This window comes from Cnephaeus nilssonii (assembly GCF_951640355.1).
Source record: "Cnephaeus nilssonii genome assembly, chromosome: 16".
NCBI lineage: Eukaryota > Metazoa > Chordata > Mammalia > Chiroptera > Vespertilionidae > Cnephaeus > Cnephaeus nilssonii.
The window spans coordinates 18194723-18222592 of record NC_137087.1 but is presented as its reverse complement, the minus strand read 5'-3'; the positions used below and the strand labels follow the sequence as shown (position 1 = coordinate 18222592).

The window sequence follows — 27870 nt, the reverse complement described above, 5'->3', positions numbered from 1 at the left end:
GCCACTGCTCTATCAAACTGGCTAGGGTTAAATATATATACTTTTTAAATCAGGGGTCAATAAAGATATTTAGGGGGTTTTAATAGACATAAAAGTTTTAATAGGCTATGTATTTTATGCATATAATACTTAATCCCTTTTAAAAGTTGCTACAAGTAATACTAATCTATTTTCTATGTGTAAAGATTACTGTTTATGAGTATAGAATACTAATTTATATAAAATAAGATGTAAATTACTCTAGGTTAAAAGAGCTAAATTTTTTTAAAGTAATAGTTTTGAAATACCATCAATTATAACTGCCCAACGAACCTAGTAGGACTTTGGCAGGCAGAATTTTTAGCAACCTTCATAAAAATTCAATATTATTACACAGAATTAGAGATAGTTGTGATTTTTATTCGATTTGGTATCCTGATTAGAATAAGTACAGTGAGAAAAGTATACTTTACAAACAGTCCATTAATACTACATTATGATTATGGCTTTACATTGATTGTATAGAGAGAAAAATAACATTGGAATTAAGGCAATAATCGCATGTGCAAACTAAGCACAACCCTGACACAGTCTTTAATAAAAAGTTCTTTTAGTTACATGATGGTTGATATTGCTGCATGCAGGTCAGCACTGCTTTGAAAAATAAGCTTTGAACACCTTCATTCATTTAAAAAAATCCCTCCTACTGGCCCACGATGGCTAGAAGCAGCTTTCGGTAATCTCCGCTCGTGTCACTTGCAATCATTGTGCCCAGGGTCTTCTGATACATCTGACTGAATATCTGTTTTATTTGTACAAGATCAATCTGCATGCAAGAGATGATATTTTTAATGTTAGAAAAAAGCTGTCAAAAGAAAACTGGCATTTATTAGAATTACTTTTTGATAGTGAAAAGATCCTAATTATAATCAAAGCAGAGGGAAAATAACACCAAGTGACTGACATTTATCGTCAGCAATCACCCAATACAGTCTGATCCACTGTTCTGTAAAAATATGGGATAAGGATGGTACGAGTCTCCTCTATTATTCCAAAAGTATTAGTCATTTAAAAACCATTTGATAATCAGATAGCTATTATTAAAAACAGAGAAAATAACAAGTGTTGGCAAGGATGTGAAGTTGGAACTCTTGTGGATTGCTGGTAGGGCTGTAAAATAGGCAACCACTGTGGAAAATGGTATGGTGATTCCTTAAAACAATAGCAAAGTATAACTGCCAAATGATACAGCAGTTCCACTTCTGGGTATATACACAAAAATGAAAGCAGGGACTCAAAAAAAATATATGTACCCATGCTCAGAGCAGCATTGTTCACAACAGCCAGAAGGTGGGAGCAACCCGAGTGTCCACTGACAGATGAATGGATAAACAAAAGGTGGACATACAATAAATATTATTCAGTCTTAAAAGGGAAGGAAAATCTGACACAAGATACAACATGGATGAACCCTGAAGACATTATCCTAAGTGAAAAGAAAAAACAGAACAGTCACAACAGGACAAATACACTATGTTTCCACTTATTTAAGGTACCTAGGGGTAATCAAATATAGGGACAGAAAACAGAATGGTGGTTGCCAGGGGTTGGGGAGAAAGAATGGTGCATTATCGTTTAATGAGTGAGGAATTTCAGGTGAAAAAATTCTGGTGGTGATGGTTGCACAACAATGTGAATGTACTTAATGCCACTGAACTGTATTTTAAAAAATGATTAAAATGGTTAAGTTTTATATTATGTATATTATATTGCAATTAAAAAAATATCTTGCACAGAAAATTTAGGTCTATGAACAAAGACATAAAGAGCTTTTTTAAAACACCCTATTCAGGCCTGGCTGGTGTGGCTCAGAGTTTGAGCTTTGACTCATGAACCAGGAGGTAAGGGTTCGATTCCTGGTCAGGGTACATGTCTAGGTTGCAGGTTCAATCCCCAGTAGGGATGTGCAAGAGGCAGCCAATTGATGATTCTTTCTCATCATTGATGTTTCCATCTCTCGCCCTTTTCCTTCTTCTCTCTGAAATCTATTTTTTTAAAAAAAAGATAAAACACCCTATTCTGGTTGTCTTTTTAAAAGTAATTTACCTTCTTTAGTATAATTTAGTTGTATATGTATGTTTTCTTTCAATAAAAATATCCAATAAATATTTAAAAATCAAAAGAAAACATTTGAAGCTATATTTAGGTAAAGAGACAAAGATAAATTTTTTATTTTATGATTAGCAAGGTATGCTAAATTTCAGGAACTTTTCATCTCCAATATGATTAAATAGGTCTTTTAGACAATTTTTTACATAAGCAAAATGAAAACCATCTTCCAACTTGCCTTAAACTAGTACTCTCCAGACCTTCTCAGGTGGGAACACCTCTTGGCTCTGCTGCTGCCCTCAGGTACAGTACAGTGGCCCGTCTCACTAAAGCAAGCCTCTCTCATGGCACGAGGAAAGGGATCGCTGTGCTTTATACCAACTACCACTGCTTATCCCAGGCAGCGACAAAGACAGCTTTTCCTTAACATCATTCCCAGGGGACTGACAACCAACTGAGGAACTTTTAAGAAATCAACATTCAAAATTAATTCAGATCAGACAAAAAGAGAAAGGCTCACCTCACTGCGAGTGACCACGATCCTGACCAGGGTGGAGTCGTCCGTGCCGGCACCCTTCATGGAATAGTAGAGCCTCTCAGCGAAGAAGGCCTGGCGGTTCAGGGCGCACTGCACTGCAAGGCAGAGATGCTTCAGAAATGCGCCCGTGCTCCAGGCTCCCTGATCACTGCTAGCCTGCCTGTGATCATTTCCCATGTCATCATCTCAGAAATCTGAAGTTGAAAATATTCTCCCCCTTGATTTTTATCACCTTTCTTTCTAGATGCACCAGACTAGCTCCTTTCAATTCTAAAAGATTCCCTCTGGCCCCCCCCAAAAAATCCATTTTCTCTCCACAGATGCAACAGCTTAGATTCTTTGTATTTTTTCCCCTTACAATGAGAAGATATATAGCAACTCTGCCCTAGTAGTATCTTACTTAAAAGCAATGATGAATTTTGAATTCTAGGAGTCAAATATAACATTTTCCCCGAGAAGGATATGAGATACAAATAATATAAAAGAGAAAACAGATTTGAGCAAAGATTTCAGAATAATAAGAAATCTGCCCTGGCCAGTGTGGCTCTATTGTAAAAAATCTAACAGGCTTTTCTTAGTAAAATTAACTTAGCAAAGTCTTCCTGCAGATGGTAGAGAATGTTTCATTATTAATTTAGCTACAATACTATAGTATTATTTGTAAGACCTTCAATTGCTAATATCAATGTGTTACTAATACTCTCTTTAGTCCTATATTCTCCATGAGAATAATAGTTCCAGTTTATTAGGCATCTGAGTATCAGGACACCAGAAATTTGGTATTTAATTCCAAAAGGGAAGAGTCTCCTTAGGCCGAGTACTTGAAAAGTGTTTTGGGGGCTCAAAATAATGCTTTGTGTAGTGGCACTCATAGTTGCATTGTGCTTTTCCTGTCACCTTAATGGAAATGTTACAATCTACCATATTGTATATATATGTATATGTATGTGTGTGTGTGTACACACATATATTTTTAAAAATTTTTATTTATTGATTGATTTTTAGAGAGAGGGGAAGGGAAAGGTGAGGGGGAGGAAAAAAAGGGGGAGAGAAAGAAGGAGGAAGGGATGGAGAAAGAGAGAGAGAGAGAGAGAGAGAGAGAGAGAGAGAGAGAGAGATTTGTTGTTCCACTTATTGATGCCTTCATTGGCTGATTCTTATATGTGCCCTGAATGGGGACCGAACTCACAACCTTGACTTATCAGGATGACGCTCTAACCAACTGGGCTATTTGGCCAGGGCTATCATATATTCTTGCATAGTTCTCAAGAAGGGTATATAGAATAAACATCAAATAATTCTGAAACAACCCTAATTGATCATGCCACCAAACATTCACAGACTGGCTCAGCCTTTGCTTAAGCAGATTCCAGGGAGGCTATATTATCATTACTTAATAGGAACAAAAAATATTCAAAGCCTCACTCATTTATAAGCAAAATAAAGCAGAACACAAACGTATCTTACAGATGGCCTTCAAACCACTTTCAACATTTCCGGAAAACTCACGACCAACACTGCTTAACAAATCTCGATTAGCCACCTGCAAACAAAAAGTACAGGTGTTAAAATATTTTCACACCTTAAAACAGAAGCCAGATCTTCAAAATAAAAGCTCATACCCTGGAATAAGCCTCCATGGTAGCTCTCAGCTGAGGAAAGCTTCTTGTGGCAAGAATCATGTTAAAGCAAGATTCATCTGTCCCCAGTTTCCCCTCGCCAGCTTGATAGAGACGCTGAGCATCTTCCTGAGCCATCTGCTGGTTAACATTCTGGTTCTCATCACGGTTTCCCTGCAAAAGAAGGCAGACATTGGAAGGAAGTGATACAAGTTCTATTAAAAATGTTCTTTCCAATCCAGTCATTTATTAAAGATTAATGCATAACCCTGGCTGGTGGCTCAGTTAGTTGGAGCGTCGTCATGTACACCAAAAGGTGGAGGGTTCAATACCTAGTCAGGGCACATTCCCAGGTTGCGGTATGAGCCCCACTGGGGTGTGTGCGGGAAGCAGCTGATCAATGTTTATTTCTCACATCAATGTTTCTCTCTCTCTTTCTCTCTCAAATCAATTAAGAAGTTTTAAATAAAAAGATTAACGCATCAAGTTTGTCATGCATAGCTTTCATTTCCAAAGGAACTACTCTAGTGTAACGAGTACTTCATTGCACTGTCAACTTTGAATTTTAGAGTATGTGATCATGATTTAACGAGATTATGTTAAAATGAGAAATTTTCAAGGGCTTTGAGATCTAAGTTAAACCAGATTTTTACACACACACACACACACACACACACACACACACACACCACACCACACCACACACAAATCTCTACTAGGAAATATAAACTACCACTTAAATGAAGATGTTATTAGTCTCCTTAGCAAGGATTTAAGATCAATATGCATTATACTTAACTCCACTTCGTATTCATTAATGCAACCTAAAGGTATGAAGCACTTGCTTTGTACCAGCCTATATTCTTCTTCAGAGAAACAAACCAATGGGAAGTGAACAAGGTCTCTGCCCTCAAGGAATTTAAGTCAAGGAAGGGAACATACTAGTATAATATGGAGGCTTCGTAAACTTCCTTTCCTTTCCAAGTGTAATCTTAATATGTAAGTATTTATTATGAATGTATAAATAAAAATGATGCATGAACTTTTTAGAAGAAGGTATAAATAACTCAAGTTCTGCTAGATTGTGCCGATTTGTATACCAAACTCTCCCGTGGGGTAGGAGGGAGGGAGGAAGCTGTGAGCCTGAGCAAGAGTAAAGCTTAGATGGGCAGTTGGTTTCACTCCCAAACAGAAACACCAAGGAAAGGCTGTCCTCTAGAGTCTCGGTGTCTGGGGAACATGGAGAGGTGTTCCCTGAGGTGAGACACTGTCTTCTGAAGAGCCCTGGGCACAGGAACATGTAGAAGCTTATTCCAAATGGACAACTGAATACAGCACAGGAGAAGGGTTCAGGGGACCTTCCTTCCTTATGCCTTTAGACGCAAACACAGGCACCGTACGGTTTCCTAGGAAGCCATTCCTCTGCTTACGCCCTGGAAGAGGTCCCTTTGCTTTATAAACCGGCTGGGCCTTGAACCCTGCAGACACTCCACACCTCATATAAAGTCTTAATCATTTTTAGTGTTAAATCCGTTCCTGTCTGTTTTCTTCTCATTCTTTCTAAATGCTAACCTCCTCCCCTGCTGTTACTCTGTTGCAGGTAAATTCAGTTTCCTCTCATCCTCTTGTGTTCTTTTCTCACTTCCACACGCACTCACTCTGGCTCACTCCTTTCCCTGCAACTACCTCCCCCTGCTCTGAAGAGCCTCTCTGCTAGACCCCTCAGGGCTGTCGACCTTGTGCACAGCAGGATAGCCAGTAACTGCTGATACGGAATCAGTATGCTAGTCTTTTGCATCATCTTGCTCAAATAAACCCTCATCGTCTCAGTCTCAGCGTGTTTATAATATCATTCCAAATACCCTATTTGGAGAATTTTCTGTCCCCTCTCCAGCACATCTGGGGAATCGGAATAAGGAAGGTGCCAATCACAATAGTTCTGTGAATCCTGAGGCACTTTTCTGCATTTCTGGCTCTCCTCACACAGTTCTTACCCTACAGCACTTCCGTGGCACGCCTGCGTATCCGTAGTTAATGGTAGAACTTAACTGGCTAAGCTTGAAAGTACAGATTCATCCCATCCCAAGACACAGCTTCAAATTGATTTCTGATTCCTTTCAAAAGCCAGATGTACAGAAATAAATCTCAATAGTGACTACAGAGAAATTTGTATACTGGGTTCTGTGTTGTCCCTCTTAAAAGTGGCAGGATTCCAAGGGGGCTCAATATTAAAAGGAATGCAGGATGCTCACTGGCACCAGGCAGCAAAGAATGTTCCCTCCACCCTCACACAAACATCCACACTGTACTCACCTGGCACATGGATACAAGCAAACGTTCAAAATGCCCTGATGTATCTGACCTAATGTCCTTTTCAAGGTCTCGCCCAAATTCCGACTGATAACATCTGACAATTTCTTGGATTTCCCGATTACTTCTTGTGCATAAAATTTCAATCAATACACGTTCCTGAGTTCCTGCTCCCTATGTGAAATAATGAAAGGAAGAATTACACAAAAGAAAAACAAAATATCCGAAAGTTATTAAATCTTACTGTTCTATCAAGTATTTCTTTGGCCTCCAGACCTAAAAAGCTCTATATAGTCAGAGATATGAAAGAATGTATGATTTAGTTGTCACTGTGAATATAGAACTGCCACAATTTGGGGGGGGGGGAAAGAGGTTTAAACTGGATAAGACATTCAAAGTAAATGACATATAGTACCTTCATTGCATTCCGTAAACTCCAGGCATCATAATATGTAGTTGGCATGAACAGGGCAAGGATCAGTTCTTCCATATTTCCACTTAACTCTGATTTGAGATCTTTGATTAAATCCTGTTTAATTACAAGTACAAACTAAGTATATGTGCTCTCCAAATTTTGTTATTTACATTTTTAAAGGAAAATACAGAAAGTGGAATTGAATTGTTTTATGAAAACCTAGATTTCAATTCTGAATATTATACAATAATAAGTAAACATATACATTTAAAGTTTGTTATACTCAAGTAGACGTTATTTTATTCATTCTATCAATAAAAACTTAAATTCTTACTGTAGTTCCATCACTATACCAGGTACAAAAACAAGAAATTCATGAAACAAAGAACAATTCAAATGAACAAAATGATGAACAGATATTTATTAGTATAAGAAACTGTTCTTGTTCTATGAGGAAGTAGAAATCCTCATCATGGTGTTATTTGAAAAATAAGATAAACATCTAAAAAGAGATAATATAAGGCAGCTGGTACTCCAGCACTGTGGATGAGTAGGTAGTACAGAAATTAATAACAGAAAAAGTTAAAGTGAGCTACAGGAAGCAATGAAAGCTTTTAGTCCAGATCTTGAAGAGGATATAAAAATTAGCAGGCAAAGAGGAAGAAGAAAGGTATTTCAGGCAAGAAGGAAAAACAAACATGGAATAGAAAAATGGTTTCCAGCCTTGGCTATGCATTAAAATCATCTGTGGAATTTTTCTTAAAAACAAACAAATAAAAATTGATGTTGAGGAAAATACTCAAGAGATTCTGCATGTGGTATTTTTTTGTTTTTGTTTTAGTTTTAATTTTGTCAGTTATTTGAGCCAAACTGACGACATGCCAGGGAGCAAGGTCTCAAATGCTCCTCTGCATGTGTGTTTAAGTTCTAAAGGAGATTATGATGATGAGCTAAAGTTGAGAATCACTAACTTAGGGGCAAGAATGACCACAGCGAGCTCAATGGGACAATAAGACAACCAATTTTGTTAGAGTGGGAACATTTTCACAGGTGAGTAAATCAAAGTTATAACTATATGCTTGGAATATTACCTTGAATACTAAGCTAGAGAATGTTGAATTTGGTTCTGCAGGAGCCGCTGGAAACGTGTATGCAGGAAAATGGCGCCGAGGTGGCAACAACAGGCAGTGTGGACTATGATGACAAGAGAGGCTACAGAAGAGAACATTTAGAATGAGGGAAACTGCGCAGAGTAGCTAATTTCAGCCAAATCCTGGAGAAGTTGTCTGCCGTGCAGAAAAAGAAATAAAGGTCTTCTAGGCCAAGAGAACAACATGTACTAAGCACAGAAGTATAAGAGGTCACGGTGTGTGCAGAGAATGGCAAGAAGTTCCATGCAGTCTTAAACAGAGGATATGCTTAGAGGGAGGGAAAGGAGTGGAAGACGATGCCAAGGACCGAGAATAAGCAGGGGCTCTGTAAGAAGCCCTTGGATCCCACTCTACAGAGAGGACTGAGAACCATGCTACTGATTACGACTGCGGTCATCACCTCCTTTCTACGGAACATCTACCACACACCAGACCTACATACGGTATGCTAACACGACCAAGGACTACTCTAGAATTGGAAAGCCTTTTAAGAGAAAAAACGAATACACTACTCCCGGGGTCTCTGGAATGTAGCTGTTTTGTTCATCAGTAATAGTAAAACAATAGTATCTAACCTTACATTGATGCAGGGTCTACAGGTCACTGTTCATGCTCACTTAAGAAAAAAATTACCTTTCCATACATGGTCTTAAAAGCTGCTTTAATTTTTTGCCTTTGATCATTGGAACGGCTGGACACGACATCCACAATTGCCTGTTCGTCTGTCCCTGAAAGAACCATACATGTTTAAGTAAGGATAAAGTGCACTGGATGTTTCTTGAGGAAATCTCTTAAATGTTTGTAAGGTAACTGGTGCCAGATTAAACGGAGGAATGTGCACACGGGCTGACACATAAACTTGGTTTATGATATAAAGCTTATTTTTATTTTAATCACTTAAACTTATTATAAATAATACAAAATCTATTTTCCTTACCAAAACCCTTCATTGCTTTACGAAGAATTTCTGCATCTCTCATAGCATCGAAGTTGGCAGCTGGTCGAATTGTTCCTTGAGTTCCCTGAGTCATGGCGGCAGGCTGGGAATAAGAGGCATAACATCCAAGTCAGTTACTGGGGCAATTGTTTCACAATATATACATATACCAAATCATCATGTTGTGCACCTAAAACTAATACTGTTATATGTCAATTACATCTCAATAAACTGGTGAAGGGGGCCGGAGAATATGAAAAAAATGTTCACCTTCTTTAATTAAGAAAATACAAATTAAAAATAAAAATTGAGAAACATTTGCAATCTTGCTCCCCAGCATATGTCCTCAGTTTGGCTCAAATAAACTCAGTAAAATTAAAAAAAAAAAAATCCAAGTCAGGATTTTCTGTTGGAAAGACAACTCAAGACTTCCCAGTCAAAACTCTTAGGCAAAGAGGCCAGTGTCTGCGTCTTAGGCCAAGGGTATGAGCAATTGTTATCAGAGCTCATTCTGGAACAAGCAGGAAAGACTTACTAGTATCTCCCTCCTGCCAATAGACAGTCAGATAACAAACTTTCAGGAGACTAGTAAAGCTGGTAAAATTAGTGACAATCTTCCTGTGCCTTGCACCCCCTTGGAATTCCTTGGGATATAGGATATGTTTAGAGGCAAGGAGAGGAGTGGAAGATGATTCTAAGGATCAAGAATAAGCAGGGGCTATATAATATGTCCTTGAATCCCACTGTAAGGAAAAGATTGAGAACCGTCAAATTGTACTTGGAATTCCTTCTTGGTAGAATAGGAAGAGAAAAAGAGATGATCCCTGGATAGTATGAGGTGAGTAGCAGTGTTTGATTTAAAGACAAGAATATAATAATGGCTTTAGTAAAAGAGAACATGAGTAGCCCAATGAGGTTCTGAATAAGCAATATAATTTGGTTAATCTCTCTTAAGTTCCTCTATAAGCCCTGATTATTAGACATGAAATAAAACATCGTATATTAAGAAAAGCACAAAAGGAAGCATCTTCCTCTAGCCTGCCCGCACGCTCTCTCTCTCTAGTGTACTTTTTTTTTTTTTTTGGTTTAGTGCTCAGGCTATAAGTTTATTATCCAATAGCATACTTTCGCTTTTTGCTTTAATAAACCTTGCCACTATTACTTAAACTTCTCCTAAAAAAGGCACAAATGAAAGTGATGATTAGAGATTCCAGGAGGTACAATATTCTTCATAGATTTTATAAGGAAATAAACCAGAAAGCAAAATAGATACTATATTTTTAAAATACAAATCTATGAAGAAATTTTTAAAAATTACCAGATGACAATACCACAGTAATAATTGTTTCAGGCAAGAACCATCAATGGATGTTAAAATTAGTGGGTAAAAGTTTGATCAAAATCAATTATCACCAGTAAAAGAGTAAGTCAACAATAAGTGCCTACTGATAGGATACAGTGGGAATACAACATCATTTCTGTGGTATTCTTGCCCAAATGGCATAACCTGAATTTAATCATGAGGAAATATCCGCCAACCCAAATTAAGGAAGACACAAAAGAACTAGTACTCTTTGAAAGTGTCAAGGTCACGAACAACAAAAACTAAAGATTGTTTCATGTTAAAGGAAATTTAAAAGACATGACAATAAATGCAATATTTCATCCTGGATTTGATTCTGAACCAACTGCAGGGGCGATTAGTGAAATGGTTGGATAATAGTATCATATCAATGTAATTTCCTGATTTTGATCATTGTATTATTTTTATGTAAGAAATTAACATTTGAAGAATCTGAATCTAATGGGTTTACAGGAATTCTATGTACATTTTTTGCATTTTTTTGTAAGTCTAAAATTACTTCAAAATTAAAAGTAAAAAAATTTAAAAGTGCAAAGCTATGAAACAATGCAATAGTTTTTCTTTTTTTTAAATATATTTTTATTGATTTTAGAGAGGAAGGGAGAGGAAGAGAGAGACAGAAACATCAAACCCTTCAGTCCAGAGGTTGACGCTCTATCTACTGAGCCAAACCAGCTAAGCTAGGGCATCAAGAGTTTTCTTAAAATATTCACATCAGAGCTTAAGAAGAATAGAATGGCCTGGCTGGTGGGGCGCAGTGGTTGAGCATCAACCTATGAACCAGAAGGTCCCAGTTCGATTCCCAGTCAGGACACATGCCTGGGTTTTGGGCTCAATCCCCAAGTGGGAGGCATGCAGGAGGCAGCTAGCTAGTCAATGATTCTCTCTCATCACTGATGTTTCTATCTCTCCCTCTCCCTTCCTCTCTGAAATCAATAAAAACATATTTTTTTAAAAGAAGAATGGAATAAAACAAGATGATATCCTACCACATTTTTTAAAATTCAATATTAATAATATATTTTATTTAACCCAGTAAGTTATTGAATAATTTTATTCTCTAAAATATCATTTAAACATGCAATCGACATAATTTCAAATACAAAATTATTCCATTGATTTTTAGGTAACAGAGGCAGTGTTTATTAGACTTATACTCATCAAATACAGTAATGTGCCAGCACCTGTGGGGGCAAAGTAAATGGGATGAAGGGGACCAAGCCATCATTCAACAAACATATTTTCGGTTAATAATTCCTCCCACTCATTTACACTCTTTACAGCAACATTTTCTCCTACCAATAAGCTTTAACAACCAATCCTTCACTAGTTTCTAAGCCAGGAATGTAAGTAGAAAACCAACAAGAACTGTTTGTATAGTGGTTTTAGGAAAAAACTAAATTTTACTTGTTGAGAATATCCAAGTATAAATTTTTTTCAACATATTGCCTTTACATGAGTCTTAATGTATCAAGAAACTAAAGAAATTTCCTTTGATGTAATCACTGTCACTAACGTCCTAAGTAGGGAAGAACTTTGTTTATAATATACTGGACTAGACAGTAAAACTAACCTTCATCAATTACTGTTTGATTATTCTCATTTTCTGTCATCTCATTCTTTCTTAAAAAACAACAACAAAAACTATTCCATTTTACATCTCTAGGGAAAACTAGTTTTGTTTATTCTTTGTTGAAAGTCTAATTTGAAGTGAAATCTTCATCAAGAATACTCTCATCCTTTAGGCAATATACTAAGTTCAAAGAAATCAGGGTCCATGCTGTTGAGGTCAAAACTCTAAGCGGAGATTTCTCAGCACAGCAAAGTCTACACTATCTGCTACCAAAAGTTCCAACCTTTGATACCCATTTGATTTCAATCTTCCTGCTGAAAAACTACCATAAGCTTAGAATTGGGTTCATCAAAAGAGGTTACCTGGCCCAACTGCCCAACCAAGACAGAAATTTTCTTTACATCTACACACACACACACACTCTACAGAAGATTCTCAGTGGCAGGGAAGTCACCCCTCACAAGGTAACCTATTCCACTCCCACCTAAAAGCTCTTCCAAAACATACCAATCTGTTAACTTCCATCTACTAGTTTTAGCTCTACCTTAAGATGGTAATTGTTACACAAAGGAAGTTGCTCATGTGTACTTTTAGTGCTTTATGTTTAAAAATCTTTTCTATTCAGTCATAAAATTATATGCATACTTCAACTAAAATTTAAAAATTCTCATACAAATTATTAAAATGCCTACAGATTTATAATATGACTCACAACTGCAACAATGAAAAAGGATTGAAAACAATTTACTATGTGCTTTGGAGGAATGTCATTTGCTCTATCAGCAAAGCAGCACTGTGTAACAGGAAAACCATTGGTCTGAGAGTCAGAACAGCTAGGATCTGGTCTCAGCTTTGTCTTTCACTAGCTGTGTGGCCCTGGACAAGTTTCTTAATCCATCAGGAGCTAAAATTCCTCAAATCAGGAAAGCCAGAAAATGGCTAAGGTATTTTTCTTCTAGTACTGTAATCCCTCTCCCACCTAAGCCTTAAAAATGCTTGAAAATGCTAGATCTTTATGCATAGACAGGATAAAAATAAGAAAACTGCCTTGGCCAGGTGGCTCAGTTGGTTGGAGCATCATCCTGAACACCAAAGGTGGGGGATTTGATGCCCAGTCAAGCACATACCCAGGCTAGGGGTTTCATCTCAGGTCGGGGCACATATGAGAGGCAGCCTATCGATGTTTGTTTCTCTCTCTCTCTCTCTCTCTCTCTCTCTCTCTCTCTCTCTCCTCCCCAGGTTCTTCCCTCCTCACCTCCCTCTCCTTCCTTCTCTCTCTCTAAAATCAATAAACAGCCCTAGCTGGTTTGGCTCAGTGGATACAGCATTCTCGGTCTGCAAACCAAAGGGTCCTGGATTTGATTCCGGTTAAGGGCACATACCTTGGTTGCAGGCTCCTCCCCGACCCAGGCCCTGGTTGGAGTGCGTGCAGGAGGCAACCAACCGATGTGTTTCTCTACGTCTTTCCCTCTCCCTTCCACTCTTCCTAAAATATCAATGGAAAAATACCCTCGGGTGAGGATTAACAAAAAAATAAAAAAATAAAATCAATGAACATATCCATTTGGCAAGGATAAATAAATAAATAAAAGCATAAAAATACACTGCTTATGTTCTTGGTAACTTGCAAAAGATATAAAGAATTAACATTGCAATTAAAGAATAAAAATGTTAAAACAAGGAGCTATACAGCAATGAGGCAAAGATTTGACATATAGGAGACTTTCTGGAGCTATTGAGAAATCAATTCAACAATTAATTGGTTACCATGTTTAAAGCGCTGCCAAGCACTACCGGGACATAAAGGTAAACCAGAATACAGTTGAGCCCCAGGAAGTGGTGAGAGACAAATACACAAGAAATCAGAAACAAATGAAGGCATATGTAGGGAAACTAGAAATTAGTGAACATCAGAAAACCTTACTCACTTCACTGCTATTATCCAAAGAAACAGGAGAGAAAACAGGATAGGAAGAAAAGGATTCTGTATTGATCTGAAAGAAGAGTGGAGAGTTATAAAGGTAAAAATGGAAGACAAAACCACACTATATAAAACAGTGCCAGAAACACCAATCACCCAGTCACCCAAGTTGATATTTATAACTGCCAGTGGAGGAAGAGAAAAAAGAACTAAAACCCAGGCTAAGAACCCAAGCGAATCTCTATGAAAAAATTGTAAGTATTAGCACCTGTGAGAAGGGACCTAGGTTTGTCTTATCAAAGTCATCAGGCTACTACTTACAGCAGGTAAACCGAAGAGAGCATGGAGTCTATCAGAAGCAAAGTTTAAAGTCTTAAGTGATGTTATAGAACAGCGACTTTCAACCTTTTTCATCTCATGACACACACAAACTGATTACTAAAATTCTGCAGCACACCAAAAAACATACTATCTTTTTTGCTGACCTGACCAAAAAGGTACAATTTTTATTCATTCACACTGGGTGGCTATTGTGTTGGCTGTTGTCATTTTTTATTTGACAATCTAAGGGAAAAGAGGTCAGTGTCCCTGACTAAAGAGTCAGATATTGCATGTTTTAAAAATTCTTGTGGCACACCGGTTGAAAATTGCTGTTATAGACCATCTCATCCGCTTCCTGGAAGCCTCTAATGTGGCAAAGCAGTGGTGCTCTTCTTTGGCATTCGTCAGTTCCCCCGACTCAACTTAAAAGGCAGGAGCAACAATACCTGAGAAGAGTAAGGAGCTTGTCCTCCAGGATACTGAGAAGGCATCTGTCCTCCGGGAAAGCCACCTACATGTTTAAAAACATCCAGAAAAACAGGTTTTATATGACTCAATTTTCCAAAACAGCATTGGTTATTATGAATTATGTAAATATATAAGAACATTCACATTATGTTACTCACTAGGATAATTTTTTAGTATAACTTACTAAATCTAAAGCAAACTAGGTCACAAAACCCTTTTAAAATACTCCATGTCCTACATCATATCCTAACAAATACACTTTTCTTTAAAATACTTGAGCCAGATTACATTCTGATTCCATCTGGAAAGGATGTGAGGACCTAGTTCCGGGGGTGGTTTCATCTGTGGTACAGGAGTGAGCAGAGAACTTCCACAAGGTTTTGCTTTTTTGGCTTTGGGACATTATTTTTTTAATTGAAAAAGTGGGTCTTATTTCAATCTTACTAATTATATTTTTCCACCAAATTAATACATTTCATGAAACCATGTATTTCAATTTATTTATAAAGGTACTTAACATAAATGTTTGTTGACAAACAGAAACTAAGCTCTCTCAATGGCAACTGAAAAATTCAAACTATCATGCTGTTGCTTTCTCTGAACAGCAGGTACATACCAGGTAGGGGGCCCTGTGCTGGGACGCCTCCAAAAGGCTGTGCATAGCCAGGATAGCCTGCTCCTCCTGGGGGGGCTCCAAACCCTTGGCCTGGAGGAACTAGAGAAAAGAATCAACTCTAATGACAGTTCTCATCACTAAAGAGAAAACTTCAGAAAAATATCTACTATTAACAGTGGAAAAAAAGGTGCTATTAATGCTTCTGGTCCCTTTTGGTCTAAATTCAATTTATCACTAACTCCTTCCCCATTAAAAAATAAATTTAAAATTTTACATCATTCATTTGCCTTAGTAAATTACAGTATAAAAATGCTAAGTTACTTGGTTTCCCTCTGGACAAAGCTATTCTAAAGGTCACAATCATGCTAACTGAAATGCCTTCATCTGCCCTGGCCGGTGCTCCATTGACAGAAGCATCATCCCCATGCACCAAAAGGTGGCTGGTTGGATGCCCGGTCAGAGCACATACCTAGCTTGCGGGTTCAATCCCATCCCCGGACAGGGCACAACAGGAGGCAACAGATCGATGTTTCTCTAATACATCCATGTCTCTCTCTCCCTCTCTCTCTAAAATCAGTAAAAACATATCCTCTGGTGAGGATTGGGGCAGGGGTGGGGGGGAAGCTTTAGTAACTTCTAAGATTATAAATAATCAAACTGTTATATATTGGTCTTTTATTACCATGAGATTTCTTTCCATTTCTTTCCCAATTTTTGAGCTTGCTCCTAGTTGCTAGGCCCCCTGAGAACGTTTACCTCCTATGTTGCCAGCTGTGTCCTTGCTGTCTAAGGTAGAAAGTAGGCCAAGAGCTATTCTGACCTCATACAAAACAAGCAGGAATGAAGAGGAGAAAGGGGAGAAGGAAAAAGTGCTGTAGCAACCAAACCACCACGATGCCTCGACCCATCACTCACCTCCTGCATAGGATGGGGGCCCTCCTGGCTGTGGGGCGCCAGGGTAGCCTCCGGGGGCTGGATAGCCCCCGGGAGCAGGGTAGCCTCCAGCTCCGGGGTAGCCACCACCTGGGGCTGCTGGGTAGGCACCTCCTCCCATGGGAGGAAAGCCACTAGGATAAGGATACTGCCCGGGAGGGGGGAACGATGACTCCTGACCCGCAGGCTGCAAAACCAGAAAATATGTTCAGATGAATGTGACCATAGAGAAATGTGACCCACCTAAAGGAGGGAACAAACAGCAATAACTGTTAGGGTCTAGCTTGTTCTTTTACATATTAAAAGCCCCATTAGAAGTCTTGGTATCTGATACTAGTTGATCAATATCCTATATTTTTCAGGACACTTGTCTCTCAGAATTCAGGCTCTTTCCAAACGTTCAAGAACAAGTAACAAAGCTCATTAGTTCCTTCAATTTCCTAGCACCTAGAAATATGAGAAAGACCCACCTCTCTACCCTAAAGTAAGAAACTCCTAGTTCTCCTGCAACACACCTGGACCTGTTACACAACAGAAAAATGAAGGTGACCTGAGTCACACGTGGGGTGTGAAATTTTGGACATGGGTCCAGAACAGACAACGTCTACGTGAGGCAGAGACTGTCAGGTGGTCACTAAACTTCCTCCCCTGGCCACAAAGCTAGACTACATTTCCCAGACCTCCCTGCAGTTAAGTAGGACCACATGACTGAATACTGGTGAATGAATGCAGGCAGTAATATACACCACTTCCAGCCTGGCTCCTAAAAACCTACTCTCTTTCTTCCTCTCTCTTTCCTTCATCTGCCAGCTGAAGCAGAGGGTCCAAGTGGAGGATTCCAAGGTGCTAGAGGGAGACAGAGCCAATACTTGGAAGGAGCCTGGGAACCTGAAGACCACCTGGAACAAAGCCTTCTCCCCACCCCCTCACCCCCATGGACTTCCAGGAGCCTGAAGGAAGGAAGAAATGAGCTTTTCTTGTGTCAAGTCATTGGGATGTTTGAATTGTCTGTGTCAGCAATTACCCTACACTGACTAAAATGATTGCCAGAGTCCAGTTTAGTACATAGGCATCTGGAAACATATTCATAATTCTCATCTCTCCTATGATAAGTCCAGCTATATATTCACTTTACATAAGGATATACACATTATCATTAATCTGTAGGCCCCTCTTTCTACTCTGTCAGAAAGAAGCCCTACATTCTTATGAGCATAAAACTGAAATGCATGATTCTCACTTATGCCTCTGCTATTAGTCCTCATAGTATAGACATCAACCAGGCAGAACTTGACAGCGCATTGATAAAATGTACTCCAAACTCTAGTCTCAGAACTACAAATCAAGGACCCTCTAACCCACTGCAATTTGTTATCTCTGAGTCAAGACCATCCTAATTAAACCTTCTAACACAAAGGTTAAAAAACAGTGACTCATGGGATGAATTTAGCTTACACACATTTGATTGACTCATACAGCGTTTAACATTTAAAGAAGGTAATTCCCCCGTAGAGAGCCAAGTGTGAAAGGCTACTGCATTGGGGGAGGGGGGGAGAGATGGAGCCAAATGGGAAGAAATAAAAAAATTATTTTCCCAATTTTTCAAATCGGGCAATTTCAACAAAATCCAGATTGCTTGTTTTACTTGAAGAAATGGAGTGCCTGGCCTCACTGGGCCCGCCTCCCTGCACGGCCGTATGGGACCAAAGCTGAACAGCTGCTGGCTCTCCACAGGTGAAGCGGATGCTCTCGTCCCCCCCAGCACCCACTCCACTCTGGGCACTTGGATTTACGACCCCTGCTCCAGCCCATCTGTCAGACGTGTCATGGGCTGGTCCTACACAGCACCTGTTCCAGGATATAAGCTATTTTAGTATTATAAGTGGCAATACTTACAGGGTATCCAGGGAAAGGCGGGTAGCCCGTGGGGGGATAGCCTGGATATGACATTCTGTAACAATAAAAAATACCCTCTGTAATTTCTTATAAAAGTTGCGGCCTTTGAAGATATATGTCATAGGATCTTATGAAAAATACACCTTCTTTCAGGAGTCTGGCTGGCATTCAAAGGTGGATATTGGGGTTTGAAAAAGCAAAGCTGATAAAATGTTTCTTCATTTCACCATTGGTACCAATGGAGTCAGGATAGCAGAGCAAACGCTGCAACATCCTCCTCCTCACACCATACCGTTTTTGTCCGATCTGAATACTACCAGTACCGTTATTTATGAACTATTTTCTCTTAAGCCAATTAACTTTTCACTTAAATCTATTTTTAAAGCTGCTCTATATTACTTCCACACATGGAAAACGTGGAAATAGTCTTCTTGCCACAAAGAGAAGGTAACATGCCCCCCCCCCCCTTCAGCCCACCCCCTGGGGGGGGGGAGCCTGCGCGGCTGGGCGCCATGGCGGTCCCGGGCCTCTTCGGGATGATGGGCCAGAAGACGCTCCACTCCTCCTCCCCAGCCCCGCCAGGCAGCGACGTGCCCGCGGCCCCGGGGAGAGCCGTGGGGGGGGGGGGGGTGCAGCGGGGAGCCCCGCCCGGAAGGCCCGGCGGAGCGGGAGACACGGCCCACCCTCCGCCGTCCCGCGGAGCCCCAGCAGCCGGTCCGCATCCGGAACCAGGTCCGGCCCAGCTCAGACGCGTGGCTCGCAACGTGCGGCTGGGTTTCGGTGAGAGTTGGCAGCACCTCAGCGGGACTGCGGAAAACCGTATTTGTAACGCTAATGGGGTTTGTTGCATTAGAAAGACGACGTTACACTGTCTCTCCACCCCCTCGCCGTCTTCACATGGACCCCAACGTGCACCACCAGAGCCGTGAAGGTGGTCCTCCGGGGACGGGATCCACATCATGGACCCAATCAAGCTCATGGCCGTTCCACCTCCGCCCCGTTTGGAAACATTTGTAAAGAGCGGTCTGCAGGCACAGACGGCTTTGTGCATCCTGGCCACGGGGATTTATCCGGTGGGCCAAGCACGGTGCTCTCCTACCCAACGCTGTCCTCACGCATAGGCCAGTTCTCTCAAGGAGAAGGGCTGGGAGCCACTGACCGATGCGGTTGTGTCCTGGCTAACTCAGCACTCAGTGGCCTCGTCTTCTTGCTCTGGGGCTCCTATGCGCAGAAGGGCAGGGCCATCGATAGGAAGCGCCGCCACATCCTGCAGACCGCCCATCCCTGCCCATCCCTGCCCATGGTCGGTGCAGAGGGTTCTTTGGGGGCAGACATTTCTCTAAAACCAACGAGCTGCTGCAAAAGTCAGGCAAGGAGCCCGTCAACCGGAAGGATCTGTGGCCCTGAAAAGGAAGGGGGGGCGGGGACGGGGTCCTCCGGGCAGTTTCTAGAAGCTGCTATTGAAGTATTTGTCTGTGACGGAGTTGAATTAAGAAAATAACTGCCCTAGTGATCCTTAAGCCCTATGCACACCAGGGAGAGTTTCAGTAAAGCGGCCGTGCGCCAGGCTGCCCAGGAGCGGCAGCGCTATCCAGCAGAGACTGTACCTGTGACCATGTGTCTGTCTCAGGAATTTGGCTTTGTCTTAGAAGACACATCAAAGTTTTGGGAAAGGAGAGGAGGTCAAATTCTCTAGACTCTCCTCCCCGCTTTTTCCTTTATGGTTAGAGATGGGGAGATAAGCACCTTTTCAGTATCTAAGTCAGCTGCTACTCGCTTTTACCTGCAGGTTAGACGTTAGGTTACAAGGTGTTGGGTGTTTTTATGTAGAAAGGCCCCCTGCACATGGGCCAGGTCCACTGCCCTCTGATCCTTTACAGAGCCCGCAGGCCCCTCCTGGAAGGAAATGGGTTTTTTTTTGTGTGTGTTTTGTTTGTTTGTTTGTTTGTTTGCCAGTTCCCAGTAATTACGGGTCAGTTTCCTGATTGTAGCAGAGGAGAAAATCCCTAAGGAACAATCCCTGCTGTGAGCCTTTAGACTGGCAGAGGCCAGAAGTGGGCCGGGCCTGGTTTATATTGTTCTCTGGGTGTTTCTAGGAATAAGCAGTGGACGCTGAAAAAAGAGGAGAAAGGGTTTTGTTTTGTTTTTAAGAAGGGAAATGGTTTTCTCCCATGTGTATCTTAAACTGGGAGAAAAGGCAGCATAGTGCTAAATGCTGTTTTTTTCTGGACTGAAATCACTTTGGGATACCATTTTCTGCAACACTGGAGAATTTCACTCTTTTAAAAAATACTTATATGCTCGGCCAACGTGGCTCAGTGGTTGAGGGTCGAACTATGAACCAGGAGGTCACAGTTCAATTTCTACGTGGATGTTTTATATTTTTTTAATCCTTTGTTTAAGAGACCATCTTTATTAGGGCTGAACCTCCATCCTAGGTCCTGTTAGAGATGCTGTTAGCTGGGCTCAAAGTTAAACCTGCTAGAGTTTGGTAATAAAAGGTTGTTGAAGTTTCAAAAAAAAAAAAAAAAAAGAGAGAAGGTAACATTGAGATGAATATATAAATATTAAGGTACTTCCCACATGCCACAGAAATCCTCTTATGTAGTGATATAACCACATTCTGGGAAACAATGTTATAATGGCTAAGAGTTAACATATAGTCATAAATACCTGGATTAAACCCTGCCTTTACTTTTATAAACTTCTCATTTTAGAAAATTTCAAACTTATTAAAAAATAAAAGTAATATATAAGAAACCCCACAGCCCTGGCCGGTTTGGCTCAGTGGATAGAGCATCAGCCTGCAGACTGAAGAATCCCAGGTTCGAGTACCGGTCAGGGCACATGTCTGGGTTGCAGGCTCGATCCCCAGTAGGGGTCATTCGCGAGGCAGCTGATCAATGATTCTCTCTCATCGCTGTTTCTATCTCTCTCTCCCTCTCCCTGCCTCTGTGAAATCAATAAAAATATTTTTTTTAAAAAAGTTAAGCATAGAGCTACCATATGACCTAGCAATTCCACTCCTTAGTATACTCAAGAGAACTGAATACATTCATACAAAAACTTACATTCATGAATTTATACATGAATGTCCATAGCAGCATTATTCATAAAAGCCAAAAAAGTGGAAACCAGTCAAATGCCCATCAATAATGAGGGAAGAAACAAAATGTGTTATATCTATACAATGGGATATTATTCAGCCATATAAAGGAATAAAATACTAATACATGCTACAACATGAATGACCTGATGCAGCGTTGATGCTTAATAAATGACTTTTTAAATTTTTTTAATTTTTGTGAGTTTATTTGAGCCAAACTGTCGACATATGCCGGGAAGCAGAACCTCAATGAATTAAGATAATGCTCCGGAGAATAGCAGGTTACATCTGTATTTGGGTGCAGGAACAATTAACAGGATAATGACGGAATTTGTTGTACGCCTTGGGGCACAACATGAGGTTGTGCCCCAAGGCGTACAGAAAAAGGGAAGTTACAAGTTACCCAGACACTTCAAGGGTATATTATTATAGATGCAAAAAGACAGACAGGCTCAGTTAAGGAAAAGGTTGACCTTGTCAGTGAAGATAAAAAGATAGAAGCTAGTTAGGAGGTTTTTGTGTGCAATTAAATACTCATTTCCCACCAGATCACTCTTAATATCCCATATCTGTCAATAGTACCACTACTTAAATTACCTATTACTCCAGTATAGTAAGTAACCCAATACTATTTTTCTCTTCTTTGAAATGCCTCTCCTATTCTTCCAGTCATTTCTATTCTCACGGCCATATCCTTAGACCAGGTTTTCATTGCTTGATGCCTATTTTACTAAAATTACTTCATTTATTTCCTTGTTTATACTTTCACACTTCCAGTTTTCCTGGACACGATCACTAGGTGAATGTTCCTAAAATGCTGCTCTTTCCACGTATTACTTTTCAGGTCAAAACTCCTCAATGACTACTGCTGGAGTATCGAATGAAAATTCATTAGCCTAACAGTCAGATCTCCTTACTACTGGTTCCAATTTATCTATTCAACTTATCTTTACCAACACCTAACTCCCAATGCGAAATCTCTACCACCTGAACCATTCTCAACAGGTCTCTGCTTAAACCACTGTTATCTTTAACTGACCTGGCCTTCAAGCCTGAGCTCACTCACCTCTCCTCACTCATCCAGCTCAATCAAATCTTTTCTCCCTTCTTTGAACAATGTACTAGATAAAACAGTACTTCTTTAAAATGTTAAAATGCAGACTATGATTCAGTAGTTTTGAGATGGAGCCTGAGATTCTGCATTTCTAACTAAGCTTCTAGATGCTGCTGCTGCTGGTCTATGAGTCATATTTTGGTACTAGAATATTTTGACATTTCCAGATCTACCATCTAATTTGCTAATTTTTTCAATATGTGTTTTGGCTCTTCTCCCTGATATGGCTGTAAAGGATTTGTATTATTTTTATATAAAGACCCCAAACAAATCCAAACCAAAATTTATAAAAACCCACAATGTAATATGCACTGTCCTAGGTGCTGATAAAGATGGGGAGAAGGTATCATGCCTTTTAAGTACACAATATAGGGAAATGAGGTAATAAATATAAGTTATTATAGTGTCTCTTATGACATAAACACAGGATAGAAGCTGAAAACTTGTTAAATTTAGAATAAATGGACATATACTGAGTCAAAGTTATCCTATATCAGTGATGGACAACCTTTTGAGCTTGGTGTGTCAAACTTCGCCAAAAAACTGAGCATAACTCGGGTAGTGTGTCACTTTGAGGAAAAAACATTATTTCGCAAATGTTCCATCCTCAGGAGCAGCAAATGTTTCATCCTTGGCATGCGGCCTCCTCAGCGGCCGCGTGTCATCAGAAATGGCTACGCGTGTCAGTGCTGACACGCGTGTCATAGGTTCGCCATCACTGTCCTATATAATAAAAGCCTAATATGCTAAGTGTCTGGTCGTCCAGTTGTCCATTCAACCAATGAAAGCGTAATATGCTAATGATATGCGAAGGCCGCTCAACCACTCCCTATGACATGCACTGACCATCAGGGGGCAGACAGTTGACTGGTTGACCAGTCACTATGACATGCACTGACCACCAGGGGACAGACGCTCAATGTAGGAGCTGCCCCCTGGTGGTCAGTGCAACTCCCACAGGGGGAGCACCGCTCAGCCAGAAGCCAGGCTCCCAGCTGGCAAGCACATCCGTGGCAGCACTAAGGATGTCCGACTGCTGTGGGGAGCAGGCCTAAGCCAGCAGTCGGACATCCCCCGAGGGCTCATGGACTATGAGAGGGCACAGGCTGGACTGAGGGACACTCCCAAGTGCATGAATTTCATGCACCGGGCCTCTAGTAAGTTAATAAGAAAGATAGTAAGATATTAAGAAAACTGATTCAGTTCTAAAATAGCTATTTGGTATACAAAGGCCTGGATGTAAAAACAGGAACTAAAATGTTTTTGGCTCTCTCTTTCTCTAAGCCTGGGTGGTACAAGGAGCAAAGGGACACCATCTAACAACAGTCAGATAGACCAGTGGTCGGCAAACTCATTCTTTGAGTTTGAGCCAAATATCAACAGTACAACGACTGAAATTTCTTTTGAGAGCCAAATTTTTTAAACTTAAACTTCTTCTAACGCCACTTCTTCAAAATAGACTCTCCTAGGCCGTGGTATTTTGTGGAAGAGCCACACTCAAGGGGCCAAAGAGCCGCGTGTGGCTCGCGAGCCGCAGTTTGCCGACCATGGAGATAGACCATTTGAAAATAAGTTATGAAAGACATACATAACATTTTTAAGGCAACAAGTAGTTACCATACCAAAGACTACAAAAAGCAATTAAATTTCTAAATCCCAGAAATAGTTCCAGTGACAAAGTCCTATTTCTGCATTTCTTAAATCTTACCTTTAAAGGGCCAGAGGAATTATGTCAACAAGAGTTTCAAAACAGAATGAAAATAAAGACTATCTGCACATGAGAAAACTTAATGCAATTTTTAAGAAAGTGAATCTGGTTACATTTTGAAAAATGTAAGTACATAAAGAACTAGAACACAATTCCATTTCCAGAGATGTATCTTATAGAAATATTTGCACAAATACCACACATATATGTACGAGACTATTAATTACAACACTCTTTGTAATAGAAAAAAAGTTAGAAATAATCTAAAAGTCCATCAATAAGAGACAGGTTAAATAGATTATGGATAGCCATACAACGAAGGGCTATGCAGCTACTGAAAATGAGCAGCTCTTTTTTTTTTTTTTCTTATATATTAAATTATCTCTAAGTCCTATTAAGGGGATGTTGAAAACGACATAGGTCATTTGCAACCAGATGTGGAAAAAATACATTTACTTCCTTAAACATGTCGAGAATACCCCGAAAGTCCCCTCAAGGAAGCAGAGAACCAGTGTCTGCCTCCAGGAAGCAGAGCTGGGGCATCATGTACCTTTAACTCTTTTGGAATTGGGCAAGGATCGTCTATTCGAGAGCTTGTGTACAAAGCTTACACAAACCCCAGGGTGACTCGACAAAATTACTCAACTTTGCCCAAAGCATAACAAGGCGGCCGTCCTGGTGAACCAGAGCGTTTCTTTTTCACGTTCTCCCGTGGCAACTACATTTAAAAGACCAGAAAATCATTCCTGGTTCTCCAAAACCATCTCCACCCAGTGAGTCAGCCGCTGGGAGGGGTGGCCCCCACCATGGGCGTGTCCGATGGCGTGAAGCCCAGGAGCACCAGAGGCGGCTGCTGGAAGGTGAGGAAACAGCTAGGCAAAGGGAGAAGGGCTGACATGGCCCAGAGCAGATACAATGTCCAAACCCTGCCTCTTGGCTGGGAAGGGCCACTTACACCCGTCGGCAGGGGCCACGGCATGGCTTCTGCACGGACAGGCAGGCGGCCACCGCCGGGAAGAGCGCCGCGGTCCGGAGCTCTTCCCCGCGCCTCCCCGGCCTGGAAACCGCCTCCGGGCCGGCGGAGCTCATCCCACTCCCCCGGCCGGGACAGGCCCCCGTCCGGTCAGCTCCCTCTCAGCTGGCAGAACCGGCGGGGAACAGGCAGCTGGGTGACTCCTTCCCGCTCGCCGCGCGTGGCGGACGCCGGCCATTTCCCCTCCGCGGGCAGGGTTCGCGGGGACGGGCTGGTGACCACAGCGCGCGTTGGCGGCGCCGCTCGGGGCCAGGAATCGGGTCGGGAACGCTACGTCCCGGCAGTTTGCAACCAGAACCCGGAGCCAGGGCACAAGTGCGGGCTTCGGCGCGGCGTCCCGGGTTTGCTAAACGCGCACAGCGCACGCTTCCCGCTGCCCTCCATCTGCTGTGTCACCGGGAGTCCCGTCACCCGGCCGCCTCCGCGCGGCGCGCTGCCCACGCCCCTCCCGGCCGCCCCGGGGCCCCCGCCCGGCCGCGCTCCGCCGCAGCCCCGCACCGGCGGGCCACCTGCCCGCGCGCGCCCCGGCTCCCCCGGCCTCCGCACGGCGAGCGGCCCGCAGAACCGGCGAGCAGGGCTTCCCGTTCCCGCCCGCCGACCCCACCCCAAAGAGCCCCCGCCGGGCAGGGGGTCCGGAGACGCGCACCCCGGGTCGCCCGCCTCCCGGGAGGCCCGCGAACCCCTGCACCAACCCCGGGTGCGGGGACGCGCGCGGGGCCCCCTCTCCCCGACGGCCCGGCGCGTGGCCCCGAACGGCCGGGGCGAGGGGGCGAGGGGACGCCAGGGTAGGGGGCACCGTTCCTCACCTGACACCGGAGCAGCGTCACAGCCCAGCCCAGTCGGCGGCAAGATGGAGCCGGGGGCGGGCCGCGGAGGGCGGGGCGCGGGGGCTGCCGCGCGGGCCCGTTAGCGGCGCCGCCGCCGCAGGGAACGCCCCTGGGGCGGGGCCCCGCAGGGGGTGGCCGGACCCCAGCCCCGGACTTTCCCGGTCCCCGCCCCGCCGCTCCACCTGCGGGAAGAGACGTTCCCTCCGACGGGCCAACCCGTTCCTCCGCATTTCTCCACCCCGGGCCACGCCCGGTCCCGCTGGGCCCGGCAGGTCGCGGGGAAGTGTCCGTGGTTCGGAGGGACCCCCGAGCCCCTGAAGTGGGGGGCGGGCCAGGGCTGAGACTGGAGGCCTGGTGCGGCCGCTCCGCCGGGGTCAGCCGGCCGCCGAGTGTCTCCCAGGGACGGGGACCGAGTCGTTACCTGCCCTCGGTGAAGGGAGCGTTTGTTTCTGGAGCGGGAACTCCCCAACCCAGAAGGCGTTGCTGGGGTTGCTAGGCTCCCCGGTACTAGATGGAGCACTGTCATCTGACACACACGCTTGTGTGCAGGAAACCGGGCCACATGCTGACCCGGCAAGCTCAGGGAGGGCCTGCCTGGCGGCCTTGCAAACTCAAGACCTAAAGTAACCACAAAGGATGGTCCGAAGTTAACACGTTGGCTCGTTTGGCTCAGTGGATAGAGCATCCGCCTACGGACTGAAGGGACCCGGGTCTGATTCAGGCAAAGGGCACAGGCCGAGTTGGGGGCTTGGTCCCCAGCGGGGGGGGGGGGGGGGGGGGGGGCGTGCAGGAGACAGCCAATGAATGAGTCTCTCCTTTATTGATGTTTTTCTCCTCCCTCTCCCTTCCTCTCTGAAATCAATTTAAAAAATTGTTTTTATCTTTAATTAAAAAGCAGTCTATGGTGGGTAGTCATGTCCTAGGCCAGTATCTTCCCTGACAAAGATCATTTTTGATCTTTACTGAGCCTGTTGTCTTTTTGCATCTAAGAGAACTGTACCTTGTGGAATGTCAGGGTAACTTGAAACTTCCCTTTTTTTGGACCCCTCAGGGCCCAGCCAATGGAGACCACTAATTCTCTGATTTTATTATCTGTTCATTGTTGACTGTTAACTATCCTGTACTCACCTGTGTCTGGCGCTGGATAGAGCATCCACCTGCGGACTGAAGGGTCCCGGGTTCGAAGCATGTGTCTATCATTTTACTTTTTATCCAATCACAGAGGTTCCCCCCCCCACACACACACACCCGCTTTGCTTTCTCCCACCTCTCTATCACCAATGGATGTCATGTAACTCCTCCTTTGATTGTAAAGTATAAAACAAGGTGAAAAACCACCATTCTCTGGAGCATTATCTTAATTCGTTGAAATTCTGCTTCCAGGCAATTGTCAACAGTTTGGCTCAAATAAACTCACAAAAATTATTCACATGTTTGAATGTTTCTTAAGTTTACACTAGCATTAAACATTTGAGGCAATTTCTAGGCCCCAGAGCAGCGTCTCCAACTCATTAAGAGAGTTTGTATTCCACAGCAGAAATCAGTCCCTTACCTTTACAGTGGTTCTCGCGTTGTGGTCCCAGACTGGCAATATCACTTGGGAACTTGATAGAAATGCAAATTATTGGATTTCACCTTAGATCTACCTAATCAGACTCTAGGGGTGGAGCCCAGCAATCTGTTGGTGTTTTTGTTTTTTAGTTTATGGATTGATTTTAGAGAGAGAAATAGCTATTTGTTTTTCCACTTATTTATGCATTCATTGGTTGGTTCTTGTATGTGTCCTGACTGGGATCAAACCCACAACCTTGGTATATAAGGATCATGTTCTAACCAACTGAGCTACCCAACCAGGGCCCAGCAATCTGTTTTTTTCAGGGTTGTTTGTGGTTTTTTTTCTTTTAATTAATGTTAAAGAGAGAGAGAGAAATAT

The 27870-nt window shown here is 42.4% G+C and overlaps 1 protein-coding gene and 1 pseudogene across 2 annotated transcripts; one reads left to right on the top strand and one right to left on the bottom strand.

Moving 5' to 3' along the window:
- Window positions 1-378: 378 nt before the first annotated feature.
- On the bottom strand, window positions 379-26004 carry ANXA7 (annexin A7). Its single transcript, XM_079793115.1, has 13 exons — window positions 25917-26004; window positions 18150-18204; window positions 16236-16440; window positions 15321-15419; window positions 14683-14747; window positions 9059-9161; window positions 8755-8849; window positions 6971-7084; window positions 6559-6729; window positions 4249-4419; window positions 4094-4169; window positions 2609-2721; window positions 379-805 (listed from the first exon to the last, which is right to left on the bottom strand). The coding sequence occupies exons 2-13, from the start codon at window positions 18201-18203 to the stop codon at window positions 683-685; spliced, it is 1389 nt and encodes a 462-aa protein (XP_079649241.1). The 5' UTR covers window position 18204; window positions 25917-26004; the 3' UTR covers window positions 379-682.
- On the top strand, window positions 18223-21568 carry LOC307112426 (uracil-DNA glycosylase-like; annotated as a pseudogene). Its single transcript has one exon. The product of its transcript is annotated as a uracil-DNA glycosylase-like (transcript).
- Window positions 26005-27870: the final 1866 nt, after the last annotated feature.

Coding starts and splice junctions, on each gene's coding strand:
- ANXA7 (XM_079793115.1), bottom strand. CDS start 18,203: ATGTCATATCCAGGCTATCCCCCCACGGGCTACCCGCCTTTCCCTGGA. Junction 16,441..18,149: donor CGCCTTTCCCTGGATACCCT/GTAAGTATTGCC, acceptor CTGGTTTTGCAG/CCTGCGGGTCAGGAGTCATC. Junction 14,748..15,320: donor AGCACAGGGCCCCCTACCTG/GTATGTACCTGC, acceptor TTAAACATGTAG/GTGGCTTTCCCGGAGGACAG.